We start from the raw sequence: 27,623 nt of genomic DNA on the forward strand, positions 1-27,623 counted from the left end.
ACATACAAGTTAAAAGGTAATTATAAAACAGTGTGAAAATTGCTATGGTAGATAGCACTACCACAATTATTAATTCATAGCCAATCTTATTTCACCTTTATGCCATCTACACTCCCTCCTGTTTCACTCTGAAGCAAACTGCAGACAGCACATAATTTCACTTATAAAATGTTTCAATTTGTATTTCTAAGAGAAAAAACTTTTTATTTTTAGAAACCTAAAACTTTAGCATATTAAATATATATACATGCATATACATACATAATGTTCATTTTTTAACTTAACAAGAGAAAAAAACCTCACAGTGCTATTTAAAAAATTTTTATGGTGCTATTAATGTAAGAAACTGGTGATCATTATGATTTGCCATTTGAAAAATCACATAAGCACTGGTAAAAGCATCCAATGAAATTAAATATGTGTTTTCAGTACACTGGCACTTAAAGAATGGAATTGTAACTGTTAAAACAGTAGATATCACAGTGTACAAAAAATGACAGGTGTATTTGTAGCTATAATTTGTGATTAACTGGCTTTCTCACTAACCTATCAGAACTTTGATGCGTGGGTGAGCCATTTCCTTATATCTTTCACAAAAAGAAAAAAAAGAAGAAAAGAAATTGCTAATGAAACCATGGCAATTAATGCTGCTACAAAAAAGAAAGAGGAAAACTGTTGAGACTATTTAAAAACATACAAAACAAAGTTCCTTTCGGCTAAGGTCCCTTAAAAATGCCAAAAATAATACTTAATTTCACTTAAAAGCTACATGATTTGAAAAGGTAATACTACAAATAGAAGTTTTGGCCTGCTAGAAGCTAATCACAGACATATATAGGTCTTCAGGAGAGGAAAGAACCTTTATTTCATCCCTCACTTTGCAGATAATGTAGTAAGTTTTTATTCCAAATTTTTAATTTGAAATTAACTATTTGAAAAAGAAATCTATTGACACTCTCATGCTTTACCTGTGGTTAAATATAGATCTCAAATAAAATTAACCAGTGTAATAAGTTTCTAAAGACTCCACATCTAGGACTACCTGAGTGGCTCAGCTGGTCAAGCAACCTACTCATGGTTTGGGCTCAGGTCATGATCTCAGGGTCATAAGATCAAGTCCCTCACTGGGCTCCACACTCATCAGGGAGTCTGCTTAGAGATTCTCACCCTCTCCTCTCACTTGCACACTCTCACTCTCACTCTCTCTTTCTCTCAAATAAATAATCTTTGAAAAAAAGAGAAGACTCCAGATATAAGCAATAGAGCCTTTACTATACATTACTGAAAAATAATGAAATATGCCAGAGCTTGGGCAACAGAATGAATATTATTATAGTTCTGTCATTTCTGGGGACGCTCAATCAAGGCTATTGCAAGTACTGTACTGTTTCCAAATTTTCATTAAATGTAGCTGAATTCACCTGAGTAATTTTCTGTAAAGAGCACATAAATCAAGGGTGTTTGTCAGAAGTTCAAGAAGATGGGTGATTACGTAATTTTTGGGAAATGAAGCCTTTGCATTTTCTTACTCAAAATAATACACTTGGCTTTCCTGGGTAATTATTACAAGTCGATTTATTGTTCAGGTTCTCTTTAGGCATGTACTGAATAATAATGGTACCTTCATGTTCAGAACACACAAAGGAATTACCGAGGCCAACAGGGCAGACAAATTAAAATTCACTCTTCAAGTTGTAAAAGGGACCACAAATTGTCTTCTCCTCAAACAATCAAGTGAACTTATAAAAGCAAAAGTAAGAATGAGAAGGTCTACTGTTTATACTGACACTACTTCTTTTAAAAAGATAAAGAATGATAATATGGAAAGTGAGCTTAATCACCACTGTCTTCCCACTAGATGAAATTATCTTTGAACCCATTAATCAATAAAGATACACTGGTACCCTGCTTGTGCAAGGCATATGCTAAGTGTTTGGGGGACACAAAACGACCCACTACCCACCACGGCCACAGGAAAAAAACTCACTGCAATAGAGAAAGAATAAAAATAAAATCTCAATTATCTGGGAGAAGTAAGGGTAGAGTTTCTAGCTATTACATTTTAATCATGAATCAAACTTGTATTGTTTTGATTTTAATTTTATTTTGAATGTCTGCAGTCTAGTAGACCTCATGCCAAACTGAAAAATGATACTGCTTCTATTTTTAATGCATGTCTAGGCTACAAAAATAAAAAAAAAATGTTTGAGGAATGAATATATAGGAGAGATGGTTTTAAGTGACCTTTCTCTGGAGAAAAACAAATGTCATGCTTTTCACAGTGTATTGTCCCTCAAGCTAGAAGAATAATACATAAAAAGATTGAGCTGAAAATAAGTTGAATAATAATAAAGCTGAATAATATATAAATATATAAAAAGTTGAATAATAATACATACATAATAATGCATACGTTGAATAATAGATGAAATAAAGAAGTTGGCGAGAGAAGCAAGATGATAAGAAAAGGATTATGTGGTGTTTCTTGTGGTGGGAAGGAGGCAGGAATTGCTGGTGGTCCATGAGAAAGAAGCAAAGGCCAATGAGGGGTTGCTGTCAAAGACACCTAATTGGATTTGGAAAGTAACAATTTATAAATGAACTGATCTCAAGAAGGAAATGCTTTCCAAAAGTATATTTTTTGTTCCGTTTCTTGTAGCTTCTACTAAGCCCTTTTCACTAGTACCTGGTTAAATGAAAAACTGCCTGTCCAGTCTCCTTCCAAGCCTTCCTCCTCATAGTTCATTGCAAAACCAGTAGTTGAAATCATCTCCTTCTGATAATATCTTCCTCAATTTAAGATCTATGATGGTATCACATTTTTCTGTAAGTTTTTCCTTACCATTCCATTTTGCTTAAATTTTAGCTAAACTCATTTACTTATGGCCTCCTGGAGGAGGAAACCAGGAGGAATGTACTTTTAATTTTTAACTCTGTCTTTCTCCACTGATGATATTCCCTTGGGCTAGAGTATGATGTTTTTCTCCCCTCTTATTCCAGCTATATAACATTATTTTATCCATTGAACTACCTTGATTTATTTTCTCTCCAAGCAACAACTCCTGGGACTGTGGAGATATAGATTTCCTTAATGATCTTCTGTTTGTGTCTGATATCATCTGAAGGATTTATTATTATGATTATGATTATTATGATTATTATGATTATTTTGTACTTGTTCTATCCTTTGTGTGTGTGTGTGTGTGTGTGTGTGTGTGTATGCTTGACTTGAGGGTCAAAAGACATACGGAGGCTGGAAGAACATGCTCAGGGAGAGAATTTTTAAAAAAATCTAGCACTGAAAGACAGTAGAAGAGGTAGAGCAGATACTGCATCTAGGCAGTTTATCCTAGAATTGCGTGCATACGAAAGAAGCTGTATGGTGGACTGGTAACTAGTACATAAGTAAGTAAAATAACCAGTCCATATATCGGAAAATGCATGGTTGCATGAGCAGATCTCATCAAATGAGAAGTAACTGTATGTAAGGCAAAAAGAGAAAACAAAATTAGTCACTCAGTTTCTAATAAGTGTGAGAAGCTAGGACAAGGCCTCAAGTTCAAGATGTTAAATAAGACCACCTGCTCCCTGACTTGGCAATTCTTATAGTTCAGCAGAAAGGACAGATATTACAAATACAAATACAAAAATTCACTAATTGCAATTGTGATATCAGATTATACAGAAGATTCTACTTAATGACAGAAATCAACAAAGCTAATTTAAAAAAAAGGAAGATTCACATTGATGGTGTTATTCTTCAGTGTCTATACCCATGTTTGGATTTATAATTGGACAATTAGCTATGGCTTTAGCAACCAATTGTGAAGTCAAATACATCATAAAAGATTACTAGGTAGGAAAAAGTTCCACCCATATAAGTTGGTTCACTTAGATTTAAACATAGCTTTAAATAAGTATTTTGCAAATCAAGTCATCCCATGATTTTTACTAGCAAAAGTATAAATTTTTTTGGCACTGGGACATACATACATCCTAAGCCCTGATGTGTCATTCATTTCACAGCATCACTTCAAAGAGATAAAGGCTTAAGCAAATAAAGAGTTAGATCAACTCATCTCCCAACAAGGTAATTTCATCTACAAAGGAAGAGTGTTGCTGTGAAACACAGCGTATGCACTCGACTCATCAGCAGCTTGCACAAATGGCGCTCCAGATGTATATCTGTTCAAGTCAGCCCAAGGCAACAATTTTGATCAATTCTAATGTGATAAAATGCTGCAGGGAAAGTGTGCAGAAACGTGTTTACGTCAGCCCTTAATTAAACTGTTGTTCACTTCCAAAGAACCTTAGGAAACACTAATGAGACATGAGTTTTGGCAATTTCTTCATCAAAGCAAAGACCCCTTCCTCAGTCTGTAGCAGCCTGTCATCCAAGTTGCTCCCGGGATAAATGTCACATGGCACTCCAATCAGTTAGCCACCTGTTAGTAGAACTTCACTGAAGTCAACTAGTGATCTAGGGCAAGCTCAAACAGCCACCTTAACACCTGTCTGTCTGGGACACCTGCTCCTTTTTTACATATAGTAGAGCAATATGTTAACTTTTCCAATATGCTTGGATAGATTAAGGTTACAAATTGAATTTCTATCACCTACATAAAAAACACATTATTTTCTTAAAAAAAAATCTATTCTTCTTCCCTATAATGACACTTACAGTTTACAACTATTTCAAATCAATTATGTAAAAGCATAAAAGTGTTCTAGATGCTATTAATTTCAGCATGATATAACATTAAAATATATTAACTGTGTCATTCCTATAATTTGGAAAAACATAGTTCTATCTAGTTAACAAAGAAACAGTCTCAAAATATTTTAACAGTGCAATCCTTTTCCATATTCCTAAGTCGTCTTTCTTATTTATGCACCATGCTTGGAAACAAGTCCAAATGAACCCTCTAGGTTCAAGTCATCATTTGCTGGCTTCTCTTGGTTTCCAGTATTTAAGTTAAGATATGTTTTATTATGAATTGCTTAAGGAGCTACCATCATTGTTAAAAATGTCTTCTTTATTTTTTATATTATCAAGCTGCTGAACAGATGTTACAGGATTTTTTTTTTAAAGATTGTATTTATTTGAGAGAGAGCGAGCATGAGCAGGGAGGAGGGGCAGAGGGAGAAGCTCACTCTCCACTGAGCAGGGAGCCCGATGTGGGGTTCCATCCCAGAACCATGGGATCATAACCTGAGCTGAAGGCATATGCTTAACACCATCTGAGCTGCCGTTTTTTGTTTTTTTTTTTTTTGTTTTTTTTTTTTTTTGTTTTTTCAGAAGAAAACTCAAGGTGCAATGAAAACTGCAATAGGGAGGCCTCTGTTACTCCTGACCCTTTGGGATGAGTGTGACAGAGACCAAACAAGTAAAGTGCATAAGTGGTACAACTTGGTTTTGATAGTTCCGTGACTCAGGTTTGACAAGATTATGTTATACTGACAACTCTTGCCAAGGCAATACCTCTCATAGCTTTCTAGGCTTCCTTATTTTTTTTTAAACTTTCATGTATTTTTTCCCCCTAGTTTTAGAAATTTACAAAAACCCTAGACATAGGAAATCTCAGAGCGGGAGACCACATTCATGGTGGGATAAGGCAAGGGTGGTCAACACATCCCTCACTCTGCTGAACCTCTGTCAAGCAATACAAAACACGGAGAGTGGAAAACGAACTTCAGCTCAACGGGAATCTCTGCAGTCCATTAATGTGCCGCGGTGGCAGCTGGAAGACAACATGAGAAACAACAATCTGCATAAAATAATAACGCTGGTTTGTAATAAATGAGAGGCCACCACATCTAGGGTGTGGGACGAGTTCAGGAGCTAGAAATCTGATACTTTTATGTCAGGCCATAAATCCAGAGTCAGTCCTGAAAGAAGGAAACAGCTTGGGCTCGGTGCCCAGAAGACAAGGAGAAGGCAAGGAACACAACTCTGCCAACTGAGTGCTCACAGAAACCAAGGATTCTCTTCCTCTGTTCTGGCCTGGGGGTAAATCAGGAGTAGGAGAAGGAAGTTTAAAGGTTATTTATAACCATATAAACGTTATGTAAAATACTGCAATTATCAAGCCTAGGACAGTCCAGCCCTAAGCTTTGATGTATTTATTTCGATTGTTTTCCTGTGGGGAACCAAGGGGATCTGTGCCTTACCAAGTTCTACCCATAGATAAAGGAGTGATGGCTGGGAAGTGCCCTGAGGGAGTGTGTCCCGCAGCAGAGCCTGTGGGCTATACCTTTGCCATGAAAGACACAACCTCTGAGGTAGGTACTGTGTCTCTATTTCCCCATTCTGCCCGCCCCCCCGCAAAAAAAATGGAGCTAACCTGGCTCACAGGAGAACGTGATGCGATGCACAATGGTTTCAATTAAATATAAATGATGAAAAAGAGGTGCATGGGTAAAGTAAAAAAGCCATGGGGACATTGTTCTTTAAAAATATTCATAGGACATGTTTAAAAATTGCTTACAGGGGGGTGTCTGAGTGTCTCAGTCGGTTAAGTGACTTATTCTTGAGCTCAGCTCAGGTCATGATCTCAGGGTCATGAGTTCAAGTCCTGCACTGGGCTGCATTACTTAAAAATAGATAGATGGATGGATAGATAGATAGATAGATAGATATATAAATATATAAATATATAAATATTGCTTCTAGAGCCATGTGCTACATTTAAATGCTATGGGTATGACAGTGGAATTAAACCACTCAGGCACCACTAGTGAGAACATAAATTCATAAGACCTTCCTAGATTCCATACCAATATCTTTCAAAAGCCTTAGAAATGTACAATATTTAACTCAGTAATTCTACAGTAAGTGTATATTTATTCCTTTAACAAAATTTCATCAACTATCTACTTGGTGACATGGTGCCAGGGACTATGCTAGGTTTGGAAACAGTAACTAGAACTATACAAGAACACAATAATCAGATTTAAGCACAAAGATCTCTATACGATGATGATCACTGTGTCTTTATAATATAAAAACTTGCAAACTACTTACACGTCAATAAGCAAAGTAGACATTTAAAAATTTGGAGGATCTCTGGGTGGCTCAGTGGTTTAGCACCTGCCTTAGGCCCAAGGTGTGATCCTGGAGACCTGGGATCGAGTCCCACATGGGGCTCCCTGCATGGAGCCTGCTTCTCCGTCTGCCTGTGTCTCTGCCTCTCTCTCTCTCTGTGTCTCTCATGAATAAATAAATAAAATCTTTAAAAAAAAGTTTGCAGTATGCCTATACTACTAGGGGTGGCATATTATGCAGTCATCATAAAGTAGAAATTGAATGACATGGTAAAATATAGTTATATTATAAAAATCTATGTGATAGGATTTAAGTGAGTTTTATTTTCTTTTTATACTTGACAATTGTTTTTTCTAAAACACCCACAAGTGATTTTTATTACAATAAAAAAAATAAAGGTAAAAAATATATTTTTGGGGAAAAATACTGCCTGTGACTCCACAGAGCATTACAAATGGGTAGACAATATTGGATCTTGTTATGCTACTAGTTATTACTCTTCTTTTTTAAAAGATTTTTATTTATATATTTGAGAGAGAGAAGGAGCATGAGTGGGGATGGAGCAGAAGGAGAGGGAGAAGCAAAATCCTCACTGAGCAGGGAGCCTGACTTGGGGCTTGATCCCAGGATCACGACCTGGGTCAAAGGCAGATGCTCAACTGACTGAGCCACCCAGGCACCTCTAGTTATTTCCTTCTTAAAGTAAGGAAATACCTTATTGGTCGTCTAAGGTATTGGATGTTGCAAAAATATACAACGAAATGCTTACATTTAACATTTACAGTTTAGTTGGCTAAAGGCAAAACAATGTATTTTTGAGAATACAAGTGAAGAAAAGAGAATATCTGAATATCTGTTTCTAAAGACTCTTCTAGATGTAAAATTTTATGATTGTGTGGCAAATGTGAATAAGCCTTTCCCACACACTCCAAGTTAACAAAAAGCTCTGAATGTTATGACAAGACATATGGACTTAATCCCACTACAGTAGTTTCATGATGATGCCAGATGATTCAAAAAAATAATTAGCTGCCATGTTAAGAAAGTATCTCCATATATATATATTTACATTTATCACACTCTAAAATAACTCTGGAAAACGGCAAGCTACGTTAAGAAGAGATAAGATAGCATCTTCAATTAAATTTTTCAATCTTTTTAAATGAAATCAGTTCTTTTTTTAAAGGAGAAAATATGGTAGCCTTCATGTTAAATAAATGAAAATTCTTACTTTAATCACTGAGTTATTTAATCTTAACTACACTTGTGCATATTACTGTATTCTCCAGCAATTTAAAACATTTGTGATAGTTTAAGCCTCTCTCTATTGTATATTTCAATCCAAATACGGTAAGCTGCATGCTACTACAAGTCTCCATTTATCACATCTCTATTAAAAAAAAAAGTCTCCAGGCTACACCTACACCCAATACAAAGTTAAAGCTTAAACCCCTTTGAAGCTCACAAACACCTTCCTGAGACATTAAAAAAAAAAAAAAAAGAAAAAGAAAAAAAAACCCTTTGAATAATGAAGAACAGTGCTAAAAGAATAAATACTGAATAAATGAAAACTGCTTTTTAAAAATACTTCAAAATGCTTTTGTCCATTAGGCAATTTCATTTTAACAGACAGACAATGACAAAGTGTCTTGAGTAATGTCAGAAAACCTCATTTGAAAGGAGGAAAAACACCACACAATTATGCAGGATTTCGAGTATATTTTAGTCCCTTATTAAGTATTGGCATAGGTAAATAGCTGCTATTCACCATGCCTCTGGGGAAAACCTCTTGGCTATAGAGGCTTATTAGTGTTAAGCATCTGAGAGCCATGGACTATAAAATAAAATCAATACCGTAACCTTAACTGTAAAAGTCAGAAAGATACTGGAAGAGTTCTAATTTAACAAGATTACAGATGAGATTTCAGAGGAGAACATTTGGGGAAAAGCCATGCATTTAGAAACATTTATGCTACAAGACATCTCAAGGTTTCTGTTGTTACTAATGCTGTTATTATCCTTGCTGGTAATGGTTAGGGTTGATTTAACTGATGTGTTACTTTAGTGGATTTACAGGAAAGTCCTAGAAATGATCTGGAACTTATTTCAAATAAAATCATTAAATTGAGGTAGTAAACTAATTGCTTAGGAACAATTATGATTTGATGTGGTTTAGTGTGGTAGAGAAAAAAAATCATGAAAATGTTAAGGTCGTTAGTTCAGCAGCTCAATGCAAATATGATTACTCTGCACAATATTCTATTTCTCTTAATGGAAAAGTAGTCAAAACCAGTATAAATTGTAGTGTTTAAGTTCAACCTAAATCTATATTTTTCCTCTAACAAATGTAAATGAAGAAAAAAAGAACATTCTGTCAATGAAATTACTATGATGGCATATTTATTATCCTAATGGTTTTAGAAATCACGTGAAATTGATCAGTAACAAAACCTCTATTTAGTAATGGACCAATTACATTTGTGAGATAATGTCAATGAAACAGAATATTGTCACAGGATAATGGTCTCCTATTGCTACATCCCTAGTCATTTAGAGAAAATAAATGTTGCCGTCTGGCTGAGTCATTTATTTTCAAAGTAGGAGACACTGATCCCATAACAAGGTTCTGTTATAATAACTCAATCTCTATCAATCATTTGTTGTATCAGGATGGTGCAGGACAGGACATGTATTCGTAAGAGCTGCACATTCCTCAGCTATAAGGCAAAACATATGGTGCCTCCAAGCATATAAACAGCCCAATTATTGCTTTATTCAAGGAGAGTATTTAAAATAAACACTTTTTAAAAAATTTAGGAATCGGAAAGCTTTCTAAATTTTCAAAATGATCCATGTTAACGGAAGCTTAAAGACTCAAGTACTGAAGATCTAAAAATTATTTTATTCCAATTAATTCAAAATCTAGAATGTTGGACACGAAGGGACCTTAGTATTCAATTCTGTTATTTTACAGATGAGAAAACTCAACATTTACTGAAATTAAGTGATTTGTCTAAGGCCACACTAGTAGTTGGGAGTTTCCTGATCACTATTATGGAAAAATAATTAAGTGATTTGTCTAAGTCCACACTAGTACTTGGGAGTTTCCTGATCACTATTATAGTGCTCTAAGCATGAGGCAAAAAATTGAAACAGAACTAATATATGTACATATATATGTGTGTGTGTGTGTACACGTACGATAGTCTAGACTTTAGGATTATTTATTTATTTATTTTTATAGTTTTTTATTCTTATTTTTAAAGATTTTATTTATTTATTCATGAGAGACACAGAGAGAGAGAGAGAGAGAGAGAGAGAGAGAGAGAGGCAGAGACACAGGCAGAGGGAGAAGCAGGCTCCATGCAGGGAACCCGATGTGGGACTCGATCTCGCGTCTCCAGGATCACGCCCTGGGCTGAAGGTGGCGCTAAACCGCTGAGCCAACAGGGCTGCCCTACTTTTTTTTTTTTTAAGTACACATAATCTCTAGGCCCAGCATGGGGACTGAACTCATGACTCCAGATCAACAGTCATGTGCTTTATCAACTGAGCCAGCCAGACACCCCAAGGCTTTAGGATTATTTATTAACAACATCTTAGTATTAAATGGAAATGAGATTCTTAACATGATTCCAGTCCAAGGATTGCACTCATGAATCCCTGGAGTCCATGAACCCTTCTGATATTATGTGCATTTACCTGTATTTAAGTTTCATTTGTGAGAAAAAAAAAAAAAAAAACATAATAGAGGTTTTGTAACTAGTTTGCAACACATCCCAAAAACTTGTTTGGAAGGCAGTGTATGGAGTAGGGCTCTACAGCTAAATGAACAAGGGTGCCCATTCTACCTCTGCTACTTATCATTTCTGTGATTTATGTCAAATTTCTTAATCACTGTAATGATTAGTTTAATGAACTGTAAAATGGCTTTACTTTTAATAGGGTTGAAAAGCAAAATACATATAAAGTCTTCGCCCAGCCCTCAAGGGTAGTAAGTGCTCAATAAACGGCAGCCACAAATGGCAGGGGAATCTGGTTTTCTTCATTTATATGTACTTATTGAACAAAAATTTTAAATTTCTGTAGTTCCTTCAACAAATAAACACAGAAAAAGGAGTTAGTATAAAAATAGTTAATAAAGAGGAGCATCTGGGTGGCTCAATGGTTGAGCGTCTGCCTTTAGCTCAGGTCATGATCCCAGGGTCCTGGGATTGAGTCCCACATCAGGTTCCCCGTGGGGAGCCTGCTTCTCCTTCTGCCTATATCTCTGCCTCTTTATGTGTGTCTCTCATGAATAAATAAATAAATAAATAAACAAATAAAATATTTTTTTAAATAGTTAATATAAGTATTATAGGTTAAAAAAGGCTGAAAATACAAATATGGTAAATGGACAATTTTGGATCCTCATTTAAACAAAACTGCCTATAACATATTCTGAGGAATTTGGACATGAAATATATATTAGGTAGTATTAAGGAATTACTGTTATATTTATTACATTGATAATAGTATTGGAATTGTGTTAAAAATAAGAGTCACTATCTTTTAGAAATACTTAGAGGTATTTATAATAAGTAAAATGACATAATGTCTGGTATATACTTTGAAGAAAACTCCAAAAAACTGAGAGATAGTAAATGCAATAAGATTGGCAAAATGTTGATAACAGTTTAAAGCTGGGCACATGGAAGTTCACTTTACAATGCTCTCTGCTTTCACATTTTCCATTACAAAAAAGCTTTTAAAACATTGTGCTTAAACATTCAATCCAAAGCTCTTCTCCACAGTTCTCTACCACAAGCACTCATAGTTTCATTTTTTTTTAGTTCAAAAATGTTTAATCATGATACTAATATTAAGAGTTGTTTTTTAAAAGCATATATACATTTTACTATCTCAAAATTTTGTTTTGACAATTCCTCCAGAACCCCGAAAGCTCATAAATTACTCTCCCATTTTAGTTCCACAAGATCTAACAGTCTCATGAAACTCCACAGAAAAACTGTCCATCTGCCAAGCCATGTTAAGCAGTATTCAAATTTTCCTATTTCTCTGTTTCTCCCTATATTTAGGTAAGTTACATATTTAGTAAGGTAAGTTACATATTTATTCTCTAGATGGGTTGCAGGGTAACAGGGAAAAACGTTAGCCTTTAAAAAAGAAGACCTCAGCTCTGCTATTCATTATCTGGACACTCTGGACAAGACAGTCCCTCACTGATCCTTAGATTGTTTAGCTGTATAAAATTAAGGAGCCGGAACCACATCTTGCTAAAGGTTCTAATAATCTGTGTTCTATCTCTGAAAAATCAATCTCTTACTATATACAATATTTGTAATAGAGTAACTCAAAAGAAACTGGCTTTCTAAACTACTTCAAAATAAACATGACATTAACGTGGAAAAGAATTTGAAATAAAATATTTTACCACTCCAAGAAACTTTGCATGGCACGCTATTATACTGAAGTACACTGTCTCCCATGGGTTTTCTACTTTCCTATTTTAGGCTGTGTTCTATCAATCTAGAGACGCAGCATTAAATAGCAAGCTGTTATTTTTTCAAACTAATTATCCATTGTGGTTTTTCTGCAAAATGCTACACTTTCAAATCGTTAAGTCTCCAGAGCAGAGAAATATGAATATAGCTTTCCCCTACTAAGTAGTATTGGTCCTTCTAACATGTACCCAGCTTTGCCCCATCCAAAATGCTCTTCCTGGTTAAAACACATGAAAGGAGCACAAACTTCTGTTAATTAGTAGGCAGTGTGAGGGATTCTGACAAAAGTTTTCACCAATAATTTATTGTTTTCCTTTCTGTTTGAAAGATGCTTATGTTGGGATTTTTCAACTACAGCAGTGTAGCTAGAGAAAATGAAATACTCCATAACAAAGGCATCCCTGGGGTTTGCTCTCTAATGGCATCATGATACATGGAGAGGGTCATGGAAAGTTTGGCAGAACTATATACATTGTTCACTTTTGATAGTTTCAATAATAAGCTAAACAAACAACATAAAACCCAAATTTAAAAATTGTGCTTGAACATTAAATCCAAACCATTTCTTCACATTTATTCATCAAAAGCACTTGTATCTCTGATTTTGTCTGGCTCAAAATTTGATATTTGAACATCTGACATTTAATCCTTGTGATACAAATCTTAAGAATGTAAGGAATTGTTGGTGTTCTCTCTGGTTCCCAAAGGGAGCTTAAAAATTCTTCCAGGAAGATTACTAAGCATTTGCCTTGCCATTTTCTAGGACTTCATTTAATGTTAATGACTCCCAGACAGTAGTTATTCAACTATTTGTAAAAGGCTCCCATATTTCTACAGACATCTTCAGATTATATCATTTGTTGGATTGTAGTTTGGGCTAGAGTACCATTTTCCAAATTGGAACCTAGGGATTTTCCTTCCTATAGATTCTAGAATGGAAAAAAGAAATATCTTAAAGTCAAAAACTTAAACACAGTCAATATCCACTCATGGATAGTCACGTTGATGGCACCCAGCAGTATATTAAACATTATACAAATTCAATCATGAGTTTTAAAAGTTTATATTTTTGTTAAAATAGAATTTTCCAAACCCAGTTGAATGCTCTTGTATCCGGAGTGTCTATGAACATCCTTTAAGCTCACACTAAGAAATGCTGGTCTCTGATTCTGGTTCTATCACTGTATTTCCTGTGCCCGGTTGAACTCATGATGCTAGGCTGGTATTATTATTGTCCAGCCCATGTTCCCTGGAGAATTTTGGTTTAATTCATTAGATATTTAATATTATATCCTCATAGAACTCTATGAAGTGCAAACTGACATTTAGCACAACATTTAAAACTAGATTACTAATGAGAATGTTTGAAAAATTATTAGAAAGAAATCTCTAGGGCTCAGAAATCTATTAAAATTTCAAAAGACTAACTCAAGAGACTTATTTCTGTGACAGAACTGTAAGTTTTTTTTAAAAAATTAGTGTTATTTCCTAGTACTCATAGCAACCAGAACATGATGCCTAAATATTGCCTATTTGAGAGTCCAGTATGCATTTTTAAACTATCCTTAAAATTGTAATTACATACCAATATACCACTAAGTAGTGCTAGTTTGTACTCAAGTACCAATGCATTGATTTTTGCAAAAAGATTTACTTCTCATACTGCTTAAAAGTAAGCTAGTTCTTAGGCATGGAGAGAGTCCCCTCCTAGTCCGGTTTACATGATTTATTCTCTGTGAATAACCTTTCTTCATAAATAGTAAAAAATTCTTTTTCTGCTCAGCAGGTCAGGGGCTGGAAATTTAATTTATTCATATTTATGTGCCCAATACCTAGAAAACTTCTTGGCAAATAACAGGCATTTGATAAATTTTAACTGAATCCAATTATCTCAAATCCAAAATGTGTAGTAATTAATAAAATTTTACTGCATACAAAATCTTTTTGAATTTACATTTTATAAAACTAAGATTATAAGTTGCTTAAATACTCATCAGACTGAGAAGCTGTTAAATTTTCCATTTAGAAAGCCCAGCTGTATATTATAAATATATTTACTGTATCATAAATGTCTATTAAATAGTGTTTCAGGAGCCTTAGATGCAGGCCTAGATGAATCAGCAGTATTAGAATGGCAGTGGCAGAGTGATATTGATAAAGCATTGTTTTGAAGGTCCAAGCACACCATTTGTCAGTTTGTTAAATTCCTAGGCATTAACATACAATATTTAGTCCCACAAAAGTAACTGGAATTAGAAGAAAAAAACAAGACCTATCGCTTCTTTTTCCCGTTTTTTCAGAAGTTACAAAGAAGCAATCTAACGATTTCAAGAAAAGTACATCAACTGGGAATTGAGTTTCTGAATTGCCTCAGGTCACTTAAGGTACACAAGATTTCAGATGGCATTTTTTCTGTGGTACTGGAATAAAGACAGTTGTTAACATGCACATTAATAAGCTCATCTGGTTCTATTTTTTAAAGTTTTTAAAAGATTTTATTTATTCACTCATGAGAGACACAGAGATAGAGGCAGAGACATAGGCAGAGGGAGAAGCAGGCTCCCATGGGGACCCAGATACGACCTGAGCCAAAGGCAGACACTCAACCTCTGAACCACCCAGGCGTCCCTCATCTAGTTCTATTAATGTAACCATTAAAATTGAAAATTATGGATTTAATCAAAAAAATCCAAGTTTTCAACAGAAGTAGAAAAAGTCACAACTGGGAAATTCCTAGAAAAGATTAAGGAGGAAAAAATATTCTAGAATCTAGGAAAGGAATATAATAGTGGCTGTGTAGCCCTTTGTTAGTGGCCAGTTTTCTTCCATTTATGATGTGTAAAACAACACAAATGAAAATATGAGTATTACATAATGTAGATGCTGGTAAATTTGATTTCCTTCACTATACATCAAGAGAAATGTAGGCAAATTATATAGATTCATACCAAATGCTTAATGCTATTACATAATGCTCAGTCTTAAAATGTTCGTGTTTCTATTCTGCAGAATTAAAAATTGTAATTCTTTTATGACTGGGACATTGTAACTTTTCTGTGTTGTGAAAAAAAATCAAACCCTCAAACATATAAATATAACTAATTATGTTTATGTTTATTTTACCCTAAAATAAAAATACTTTTTCCATTAAATTATTAAAAGGTACATAAATATTTGTCACTATATGAACCTAGATTTTACATTAAAAATTTGCCTAATATCTTTTTAAAATAATGTGAGTACACTAATTTGGCTATCTTACATTCTTTTTTTTTTTGGCATACTTGGAAAAACTCTCAATGATTTAGATTGGTGTTTCAAATTATAAGGGAAAGTAGAATGTCACATATTGTCCATAATTTTGTTCTCTTTGATTCTTCTATTTCAAAAATCAATATTGCTAAGGGCTATGGGAAGAGAAGATTTTAATGCAAAGTTAACACTAACAGCATACCCAGGAAATAATTAATGGTAAATTTCAAACATTTCTGCCAATTATAAACACAAGCATATTTTAATCAACCAATAAGTAGTTATTGATTACCAATTTGTGCAGGGCTTTGTGGGAGAAACAAGCATAAGACATGTACTAAAGCCATTACAAATATCGAGTGGTACTCAATATGTCCCTTAGAATAGCATCTTCAGGACAGGGAGGTGTGTCTGGAGAACATTTAAAGATGGACAAGAACAACCATGGGGCATTTTATTTTTTTAAAATTTAAAAAAAGCAATTTTCTAAGAACAAAAGGACTGCATCTGGCTTAGCAAATTTATAAAGATAGTACTGTGCTGCCCTCATTTTTTTTATTGTAGTTCAAGACTTCTTCCCACAATGGCTTATTGTGCATATTACAAAGTCTTCAGGGTCTTCAGAATTAAAGTGACAGAGTTTTTTTTAAGCATACTTGAGAACAGATCATTCTTCCTTATGCTTAATAAAATATGCCCTTACAGACTTCTCTAGTAATTCTAGTCATCTTGACAAAAGAAAATCACCAAGACAATACAATGATTTAACAAAGCGAAAGAATGACAGTTTCCCTTCTACTTTTCAAAAATGTTTTATAATATGATTTGAGATTGGCTTTATTCAATAGGCTGGAAGAGGAATCAATTCTTACAAAGTGACACTCTCTATAATAAAGAACACCTACACTTCTGAACAACACACCCATTCCCACACATTCACAATGTTATTATTATTACCATTAGAATCTTTTCCAGAATAATTTTCTGAAGAGGCAAATAAGGCTTTGTTTAAAACAAACTGACAATGCCAGTTAAACAAGCAATAAAATATAAAGGGTTGAGAGTTTTGTTTTTATTCTTACTTCTGCAAGTCTTGTGAAAGCTCCTGCCTATTATTTCTTGCCTTCACTAATGAGACTGATGTTCTGCCTATCAATGTTTCATTTGTCCAACAAATATCTTTTGTGCCCCTACTATGCACCCAGGTGCTGGTTACATAACATAGCCAAAAAAGATAAGGTCCCTGGCCTCACAGTACAGACAGATTTAGACAATGAATCTCACAAACAAGTATGTAACTATCTATTAAGAGAACCATGAAGGAACAATGCTAGGTGTCAGGAAAGAAAAATAGAAGACCAAACTTAGATTGAAATTCCTCAATTTAGGCTGGGATTTGAAAGATGCCCCAAATTTGCGAGATGACGAGTCAGAAGAAGAGAATTCTAGAGGGCGTGGCTTAGAGGAAGGTCTTGGATTTTGCCTTCCCAAATATTAACAAAGGAGTAAGCTAAGGTGCAAGAAGCAGTAGCAAGGAACATATGAGGGGATTCTGATTTTTTCTCCTAAGAGGAGTGGCAAGTTACTGAGAGATTTAAGTAGGGGAGTAATATAATGGTCTGATGTTTTACAGATTTTGTCTACTATCTGCAGAAGACTTGGAAGGGGCAAGGGGAGGTCATCTCAGAGCCAAAACTCTCCAGCTGATTTTCAGATCCTTCTGTAACATGACCCATGACCTCTCTTTACTTCCTTATACGTACAGTGTCCAGCCGCACAGTACGATATGGCCATTCTAAACTTCCTCTTACACAGTGTTTGGCCATGGTTTTTCTCTCTGGCAAATCTGCTCCCTTCTTTACCAGTTAAAAATCTCAACATGCTAAAGGAGATCCACCTGACTCAAAGTCCAATTCCTCCATGAAGATTTTTCACTATATGTTTTTCCAGTGGAATAGTTTTTTTAAGTAGGCACCACATGTAGCATGGAGCCCAACACAGGGCTTCAACTCACAACCCTGAGATCAAGACCTGAGCTGAGATCAAGAGTCAGCTGCTTAACCGACTGAACAACCCAGGTGCCCCCTTCACTATTCTTTAAATCCTATGGCACTCTGCATAAAACTATGGAGCCGCAAATAAGTCCTGAATAAGGAACTGATTTTGGCTTTAACTTCTATGCTTCCGAGTTATTTGCCTCCTGAGATAATCTAGTATACAGCTCCCCAGCCTCAGATACATAAACTCAAATCACAGGCTAAAAACCACTGATAAAGAGATTTTTCTTTTATATTTTAGCTAAATGTAAAATTTGATTTAAAGATAATTTTCAGTTATTTTATATGCTGCTGATATAAATCACATATGCACACATACATCCCAATTAGACACTGCAGCTAGTTCTTTTTTTTTTTTTTTTTTTTTTTTAGTTTCCATGCTTAACAGTCTTCTGCCAATTGTGGCAAAAAGGCATGAGGATATATGGTGAAATAGATTTAACCCAATAAACTTTAAAAAAGAAAAAGGGCTAAGTCTGAATTTAGAGAGCCAAATAATACCTATGAAGTCATATTTTCCCCCAAAGCTGCCCCACAACTGGGTTATAGTCTCCTCCAGAAGGAACAACTAGATTGACTCAGACACAAAGTTTCTTACATTACAGTTATATTTACTGTTTATGCTGTACCTATTTCCAAAAGGAATTATGACTTCCTTTAAATGGGTACGTTCAGTAACAGGCACCTGAAACCTTCTGGAAGTGTGGCTCCTCCCTGAAATAGCCGATACAGAGTAGCAAATATCTAACTGGATCAGAACTTGGGGTTTTTGCTCAATCCAACCAACAAATGCAGGCAAATCAAAACCAGTCACACATATAATTGGGGATTCTAAAAGATCATTCATTCTGTCTGAGGGAAAAAGTCCAACGTGGAAAATAGGGGATTTTTATAACTTTGGTGACATGTAACTAGTACATTATCTTAAAAATAATTTTACTGCAATCATTTTATGAAGATGATATAATCCATATTGACTCAATTATGAAATTCTGGCTAACTGAAACCTAATAAACTGATATCCTACTTGTCCCCAGAGGAATCACCTTATGGCTTACCTTGATCTCTTTCATGCCATGTTCGACTGCCAGCAGCTGGTGAATTCGGAGATGGGTAGAAGTCTCCTGTAGGACTTGGTTCCATATTTTCATCTATGGATATAGTTTTGGGTCTTTTGCTGTTAAAATATGACAACAGTTACGTTAATGGGATGTCTAAGTAGGCTGTAGCAGATGAAAGTGTATCATTTGAGAAGATTCTTAGTATGAAAATTTCCATAACACAGGTAGTAGCATCTCAGAATCATTTCTGAAATAATGGAGATTATTCAAGACTTCAATTCGAGTAGCAAACACTTCTTATTGTATAATATTGTTTATTTCACCATATCATACCTGTACCTCCCTAACAGATATGGTGTTTATTATATTTACCTTTTAAAAGGTGCTTCCAAAAAATTTCTATTGTAAATAGTGAATTCTTGATATGTGTACTAACTTTAAAATTATTTAGACTGTACCTGACTCTTATCATTATTATCAATGCTAATAATATTCATTAGCATTGCGTTTCCCATAACAATGTAATTCTTTCACATTAATTCAAAGATAAGGCAGTAGAACGTGAGCTTTGGAGTAGAACCAGTCTAGTATCAAATCTTGACTAGGCCACTCACTACTTCTTAATAGTAAGCTACTTAACCTTTCTAAACTCAGTTTAATCATTTGTAAAATGGAAATAATAAAACCAGTTCAAAGAGGAGTGGTTGAGAGGATTAAATGTAAAGCTCTTAGTTAATGGCTGGCAAATTAGAAGATACTTATTAAATAGTAATTATAGGTAATAACCATATAATTAATAATATAAAAATTTTGTAGTACTTTATTGATTATAAATTATTTCATATATCCCCTTTATATTTTTTCAAAAAAATTAGGTTAATGATCTTTTATTTTCAAGATCAACCATAAAAAATGGGTCATTGCCAAATTCAAACCAAACAGTATACTTTTAAAATGACACATTTTAGGGACTCCTTGGTGGCTCAGTTGGTTAAGGTCCATCCAACTCTTGATTTTGGCTCAGGTGATGATCTTAGGGTCATGGGATTGAGCCCTGCATTTGGCTCTATGCTGGGTGTGGAGCCTACTTAAGATTCTCTCTCTCCCTCCCCAACCCTCAGCACAGCCGACTCTCAAAAATAAATAAATAAAAATTAACAGCTATGTCATGGCACAGGTCATCTTGCATGATATTCTGCTATCATGTATTTCCACTAATATTAAACAGTCAAGTCTGACTATGAAAATGGATTTTTTATTTTAAAAAAATCTTATAGAAAAAAATCTTATGTATATCTCTACAGGTAAAAACCAAAAAAGATACTCTCTGAATTAATTTTATGCAGTGATAATAAACATAATGTCACAGGATTTCAGAGCTGGAACTGACTTCATAAGTCCGATATATATATAAATCAGTCCTCCCTTTTTTTACAAATGGGGAGACAAATTTGGAAAAATTCAGTGAATTTCCTAGGGCATGCTAGTGGAAGCAGTCTGCCACAAAGTAAGGACTTGGACTTCCAAAACTGTGCTCTTTTTACTGCACTGTTTCCAAATCCTAGAAGCATGTGTACATATTCACAGATGTACCTGTGGTTAATATTTGACTCACAACTCCCAGAGTATTAACATGATATAGATGATAGCAATTTTAGACCATGTAAAACCACAGTGGGAGTAAATAATAGTTCTTTAATTTATTCCTATGGTATCCAAAGTTAGAATATACAGTGTTTAAAACTCTCCTTTAATCTAATTCTCTCACAGCTGTGAATCAGTAGTAAATATGTACAAAAGACTTAAAGTGAGAGAGAAAAGACTTTCATAAGGAAATAATAGAGAAATGTTTTTGAAATCTTTCTCATTTTGAATGGCATAGTATCTGAAACCAGATGACCATGAAGAAAGATCTGTGTTGACAACATACTGACCCACTGGACCAAATAAAAACGTACTGTTCACATCTCAAATTTAGAAAAACGAAAGTATTTTTAAGACCCAAATATGTCACAATCTGAGTGACAATAAACCAAATTCCTTGCTATGTAACCTAACTATATGAAAATGCAGTTTGACCATAAATGATATAAAATTAAACTTAGTTAATATACAAATGTGCATAGCCCCATAATTCAAATGCAATTTACTTTCATTATTGATAACAGCATAGGAAAATGATTACCCAGATATTCTTTTAGTCTGAAAAAATGGGTATTATACAGCAAAATGTTTTGCTCTGGAATTCATGTACACTCTTACATTTGATCATGGGTATATGTAATGTTCTGAAAATGAGATGGATGTTCATTTATATAGAAGATCCAACTCAAAAAAAACAATAAAGCTATAATATTTAGTCATCTTGCTTCTCAGTAACTCAGTCCTTTTCTAGCATTCTAGAGCAGTGGAACGCATCATCACTAAATCCTATGCATAACAACTTTCCAATCTATTTATCCCTCATTTAAATAGGAAACCTCTTTTTAAACTTCTGTGGGCCTCAAAGTTACAATCAGAAGGTCAAGAGAGAAAAGTGAGAATGTCAACAGAGAACTAAAAAGTAAAGTAACCTCACTGTAGAGCTCTTCCCGACAAAGGCTGGTCAAACCAAATCTCAGAGCAGGTAATATTTTCATTGGTAACTGATAAAATCAACTAAATTATTTTTAAAAATACCAATTCTCTGAAGACATTTGCCAAGTGTGGCCTAGAATAAGGCTTTTAGGGATCCCTGGGTGGCGCAGCAGTTTAGCGCCTGCCTTTGGCCTAGGGTGTGATCCTGGAGACCCGGGATCGGATCCCACGTCAGGCTCCCAGTGCATGGAGCCTGCTTCTCCCTCTGCCTGTGTCTCTGCCTCCCTCCCTCCCTCTCTCTCTCTCTCTCTCTGTGACTATCATAAATAAATAAAAAATAAAAAATAAAAGAATAAGGCTTTTACTTCTAAGGTTAAGCAGATGACACATTTTATTTTTCATGGTTTCATTATACCCAGATTGGATGTGATATTAGAGAAAAGTTACCAGGATGGATCAGTCATAGATCAGGGCTCTCTGCCATGATAACATCATTTTTAAAGTCACCAAAAGATTTAGTAAACTTGCAGAATTATAATATTTTACAGGAGCAAATAAAATAAGTCATATATTTTACATGAAGGGAATATAGTTCCCTTGTCCCACCCAAAAGATATTTTTTTTACTGCTTTGAACAATTACACTTAATTTTCAAATATCAAAACAAATGTAGCCAGGTAAGATTAAAAATTTATTTAGAATCAGCAAAAAGTCTTCATTCTTGGCTTTGTTTCCCCGATCTCTTAAACTACCTACCTATCTGCCTGTCTACCTATCTACTTATCTGCCTATAGACTGAGAACAAGTACAGCTCCTCTTTCAGTTACCTGCTTGGTGGAGAAGACAGTGACCTCTGAAGATTGACCCCCGAGTTCATGTCATGATAGTATGGTTGGCTCGGGATTTCTCCAATTGGAAAGTTGACTCCAGTTCCCTGGGTTATGGGTGCTGGGGAATAAAACAGAAAGAAATATCAGGAATGATTTTTACACTTATCTCTATTTGAATGTAATAAGCTAATACTTTCCACGCCTTCCAACAAACTCTCTTTACTCTGAGACTCTAATATCAACAGTCCACCAGGATACGACTTGAAGAACTTCCTCACAACACCAGTGTCCGAGTCTAGAAACTTGAGGCACTCAGACTATAATCATGGTGGCCACTTCCCCAATTCCTACTCTCCAACCTTCTTCACTCCCTCCTTTGTATTATTTGCCATTACATCTGTCACCACACTAGTCTATAGATGCATCAGAGGAAACATGTTTCCTACTGCTTAGCACTAAGGTGCTTTGTATTTAGATGGTTCTCAAAAACCATATCACTGTTAAATAATCAGATTACAATATTAACATTAATGTTAGACTGCACTAGAAATCATATGAATAATTATTTGATCTAATGAATTCTTATAGTAGGGCAGGTGCACAAGTAAAATTGGCAAATGTGAAATAAGAGCCAAGGTTTTTTCCCAAAAATACATACTCGTGTTTATATATGAATAGTTAAGTGTGGCTTTATTCAATAGTTAGGTCTGTTTTTTTTAAAGTCTGTATGCCCAACTTTGTAAAACTCATTTATATGTACTCACAAAAAATTAAAAATAAATTATTAAAAATAAATAAAAATAAATATACCTTAAAGCATTATTTTGTAAATCAAGAAACCTTTTTGGGTTTGCTGATATATTTTGAACTGAGATTTCTGTATATAAGTACTGGTTTTGTATAATGGGTTACATTTGTTCAAATTTTAAAAATTCATTTCTAGACATCTTGAATAGATCTGTGAGACAGCATGCTGTATTAGAATGGTAGAGTCTTGGAAAGTAGCCATTTAGTTTGAACCCCCTCTGCCACTTCTGAGTTATGTGCCTTAGCTTCCCAAGCTATAAAATGAGAATACTAGTCACCTACCACCTATGATTATTTTAAGGATGAAATGAGGTAAGGAGTGATAAAAGCCCAGCATCATGCCAAGCACATAACAGGTATTCAACAAACGGTGAATTTCCTTCTTTCCTGGAGTTCTTCCCGGTATCTCTTCCCTGGCAGCCTAGAGTGGTTAGCATAGAGTGAACAGTTCAAAACAAGCTCATATCACATGAAGAGTTATAAATGAACCTATTTGTTGAAAGTCTGTTCATTCAACAAGTTGTTGTTCCTGTCTATTACTGGCAGGTGCTGCAAGGGATACAAAATAGTCTAAGATAGTTCCTGTCCTTAACAAAATAGATTGGGCAACAAGCTGGGTAAATAAACCACTAGTGAAAAAATAGAAGTACCAGCATAATGCAGATTAAAATGAAACTGCCCAAATGAATGAAATCACCAATAAATACTATGGAATTTCATGGAAGAAGAATCCAATGCAAGCTTGAATGATCCAAGAACTCTGTGGAGAAGCCATACTGTGCACTAGAGAATGAGAAGGGTCTCAAGGGGAGGTCATTCTCAACAGAGGTTAGTACAAGAGCAGTCATAGGCAGAGATAGTATGCAAGGTAACACCAGGCAGGTTGGTGTCAAAGACAGTGCTGAAGAATTCTTCCCCCCCACCTTTTTTTTTTTTTTTTTTTTTGGTCAGGCCTTCAAAAGCTCTAATAAGAGAAAGTGTGTCCTGGGGTTGTGGCAACAAAACTCTACAGCCCTTGTGATTCACTTTAAGAACATAAAGTTACTTATTCTTCCTCTCTCCCAACTGCTTCAAACTGAATACATGATTCTGAAAAGACTGCAGATTTTCAGGGAGTTTTTCTTACCCAGAATTTTAATGTGTTCACTACATGTGTTTGCCGTCAGCTGAATTGTATTTCAATATCAGGTTGGCCAAGATTTACTTAAAAATATTTTTAAGAAAGTATGATTAAGAAGCACATGTGTCACTGCAGATAAGTAATCAAAGAACATACGATGAATATCCTTCTTCTCTATTAAAAATTAAATCAATATATATAAGGTTAGTCTCAGCTCCAAACTTCTGGAGTTTATGCCTGCTGCTAAACTATTCTTTTTATATAATGCACTTTAACTTCATGTGACACAGAGAATACTTGTATTCGATGTAACTATCCCAAATGGCTTGAATTCTTTGGGCAGCTAAACTGTAACTGTTTATTATGGCTTAAGGTACACGGGAGGTTAAAAAAAAAAGCAAGGTAAGAAATCCCACAGTAACCACATACTTTAAAGTTTATTATTAGAACCATGTTCTATGTGACATTGGAAAGCAGGGTATGTGGAAAGCAGGGAGGCATTTGAGGGACTCCCTGAAAGTCAGTAATCCATCCAGTCTCCTACAACAGTAATGGATACAATTCAAAGAACTGAATTACTAACAGGAAACTTACAAGTTATAGCTTACATAAAGTATTTGCAATTTACTAAGCCATGCAACATTTAAGCAAAGATCTGCAGTTTGTATTTCATACATATGGCTTAATAGTCAACACAGATTGCTTTGCCATAAACATACTAGATGAAATTTATAGTATAATAATAACTTAAAAAATCTTTGGAAATTTTGTTTTTCTAGATTTTGTTGCAGAAGGATTGTTACCGACTAGCAAGACAGTAATAAAAATAATTTAGCCACAGGTTTATACAGGAGCATTGCAAAAATTTAGTGTGCATTCTGACATTAAATGGGAGAATACATGAAGAAGAGTAGATTAATAATAAACATGGTCAAATTTGAGAGCAGCACTCACCAAATGTATTTAATAACAAAGAGAGTCTGTGAGCCTGGCAAGTCCCAGGCTGATGCTCCTGCTTAAAAGTCTCTGGAAGAACTTACATCAAATCCAAAGATCAGCGTTATCACCTCTCCCAGAGAGCTGCAAGAATTCTGAAGGTTGCAAATCATGTTTAAAAGGCTGCCAATATCCTCTTAGAAATGAAGCTCCAAAGAACTTCAGATTCTAAGGGTTAGAGGCCAACTCTTAATCTCTCTCATTGTTCTTGTCACTCCAAAAGCAGATCCTAAATCAACTTTTAAGATGGAGATAATATCATTCAACAGAAAGATCACTATCCTAAAACTGAGGAGCTTCATTAGCTAAAGTCAACAGACACATTAGTGGGTCATACTAGTCAAACCCTGGAGGCCAGAAACCATTAACATACTGTAAACCCTCAAGAAGTCAGAATTTGTGATATACAGCATCGGGATTGTGCTGAAGTTTCTGCTTACTTAGCAAACCCATATTTCATAAACAACCAAGTTCATCTGTATAAATAAGATTACGATGTGGATATATTAGAACACTTAGGAGAATAACTTCTCAAGCATTTCAGCGACACCTATTTACATACAGAGTAGAAAATAAATGTTTGCTGAATAAATTAATGAATGAATATAGATAATCAATATCCTAATTATAGATCAGTAATGTGTCTTGTAACAGGTAACTTAAAAACCTCTAAGAGATGACAGTGTAAGCTTTAAAAAAAAATCAGTATATTAAATTTACCTCATTTTTGAACTGTTCTAAAAAGGCATTTAAGTCTTTATGTTTACATTCAGATTTTTCAAAATATCACTCTGGGCTTTTATTTATTTTTAAAGATTTTATTTATTTATCCATGAGAGACAGAAAGATAGAGATAGAGAGAGAGAGAGGCAGAGATACAGGCAGAGGGAGAAGCAGGCTCCATGCAGGGAGCCTGACGTGGGACTCGATCCGGGGTCTCCAGGATCACACCCTGGGCTGAAGGCAGGCGCTAAACTGCTGAACCACCAGGGCTGCCCCACTCTGGGCTTTTAAATGTTCTATGTAGCTACCCTTCTATAGTGTCTAACACGATGTTACCTATAATGAGGAATGGATAATACTTTCTAATAGATGACTTCAGTCCTTCTCATAAGAAGAAGGAAATATATCACAAAACTTAGGAAAAGACAACTTTAAACAAATAATGTTAATAATGTCTCATAACTATAGCAGAACAGTATAGGGAAAACATCCCTGACACACACACACAACCACCCCCACTTTCAAATTCTCCCTTCCTTACATGATGCCAGAAAGTGGTAATGAGGGATCGGGCACGTTCCTTTCCAAATTAAAAATAAACACAGAAAACTTTCAAATGTCAGAGGCCTTCCATACCACATTATTGATCGGGAAAAACAAGTAAGACATTGCCTTGGTCAGTGGAGTAGACCATCAGAATCCTTCTGTTCCACAAACATGAATCCTGGAGTTGCTGGGATATAGGATATTATATTAGGTTTTGGTTACCTGTGCTGCCCTAAGTAAACAGATCCATGACAGAAGTCTTTGGGGCATCCATTTACCTACTTCAGAATATGTCAAAGGATTAAGTTACTAAAGGTCTTAAATGTTCAAGTATACAACTCCCTGAGATACATGCTATTTGCACTGGCCACCCTAGAAAGAGGAACTATTTAAGAAAAGTATAGTTCGAAAGACACAGTCACCAGCTAGGATGGGGGATTATTTCACTGACCACAACTCTAACACACTATCTAAACTTATCCCCAGTAACTTGCTTTATTCTTTTGGGATCATCATAACTCTTGTTCAAGATCTCTGAACTTGACCCAAATGAAAAACACAACATAAACGAGGACAGAGTACCACTACATCATCTGAGTAACGTCATTCCAAATGGTGATGCTCTCTAACAAAATATCGGGTAAAAATACAGCCTTCAAGGTTACAGAAATAAGCTAAATCAAAGAGAACAAGAAGAAATGAGTCACCTCCTTTAACATCATCAATGCCTCGAGAGCTACATCTCAGGTATATTTGTATACACTAGTAATACATAAAAGACTTGAGTTAGTAAACTACTCCCTTGCTTATAGGTAGCTGGCCAGGTGAACTTAACCTGAGAAAAATCTCATCCGGCCTGTCAAGAATGGTGTCTCAGGTGAGGTGGCCAGTTAAAAACAATTGGGCATTGTTTTGGCTCACAATAGCTTGCTATCTATATCCAAACTACAATCTGCAAAGTTAATTTCTGCATCCCTCTACACTCTGCATGTTAGTGTGTATATCCTGTACATCTCCAAGCCCCCACCAAAACGTTAGTAAAATGAAAAAGCACTTATCTACAGGAAACTTATGTGGGTTATCATAACAACATGGAGTACATTTA

General features: G+C 35.0%; 1 protein-coding gene across 18 annotated transcripts in view; it reads right to left on the reverse strand.

Moving 5' to 3' along the window:
• NFIB (nuclear factor I B) overlaps window positions 1-27,623 on the reverse strand; it is a 436,272-nt gene that overhangs the window by 43,474 nt on the left and 365,175 nt on the right. For all 18 annotated transcript variants that reach the window (XM_072841373.1, XM_072841371.1, XM_072841380.1 and 15 more), the window contains 2 exons: window positions 22,324-22,444; window positions 18,917-19,035 (listed from right to left, as the gene is read on the reverse strand). In XM_072841373.1, coding sequence (XP_072697474.1) covers window positions 18,917-19,035; window positions 22,324-22,444 — 240 coding nt within the window. The remainder of the gene's footprint in view (window positions 1-18,916; window positions 19,036-22,323; window positions 22,445-27,623) is intronic.

The sequence above is a fragment of the Canis lupus genome, chromosome 10 (assembly GCF_048164855.1).
Source record: "Canis lupus baileyi chromosome 10, mCanLup2.hap1, whole genome shotgun sequence".
Lineage (NCBI taxonomy): Eukaryota > Metazoa > Chordata > Mammalia > Carnivora > Canidae > Canis > Canis lupus.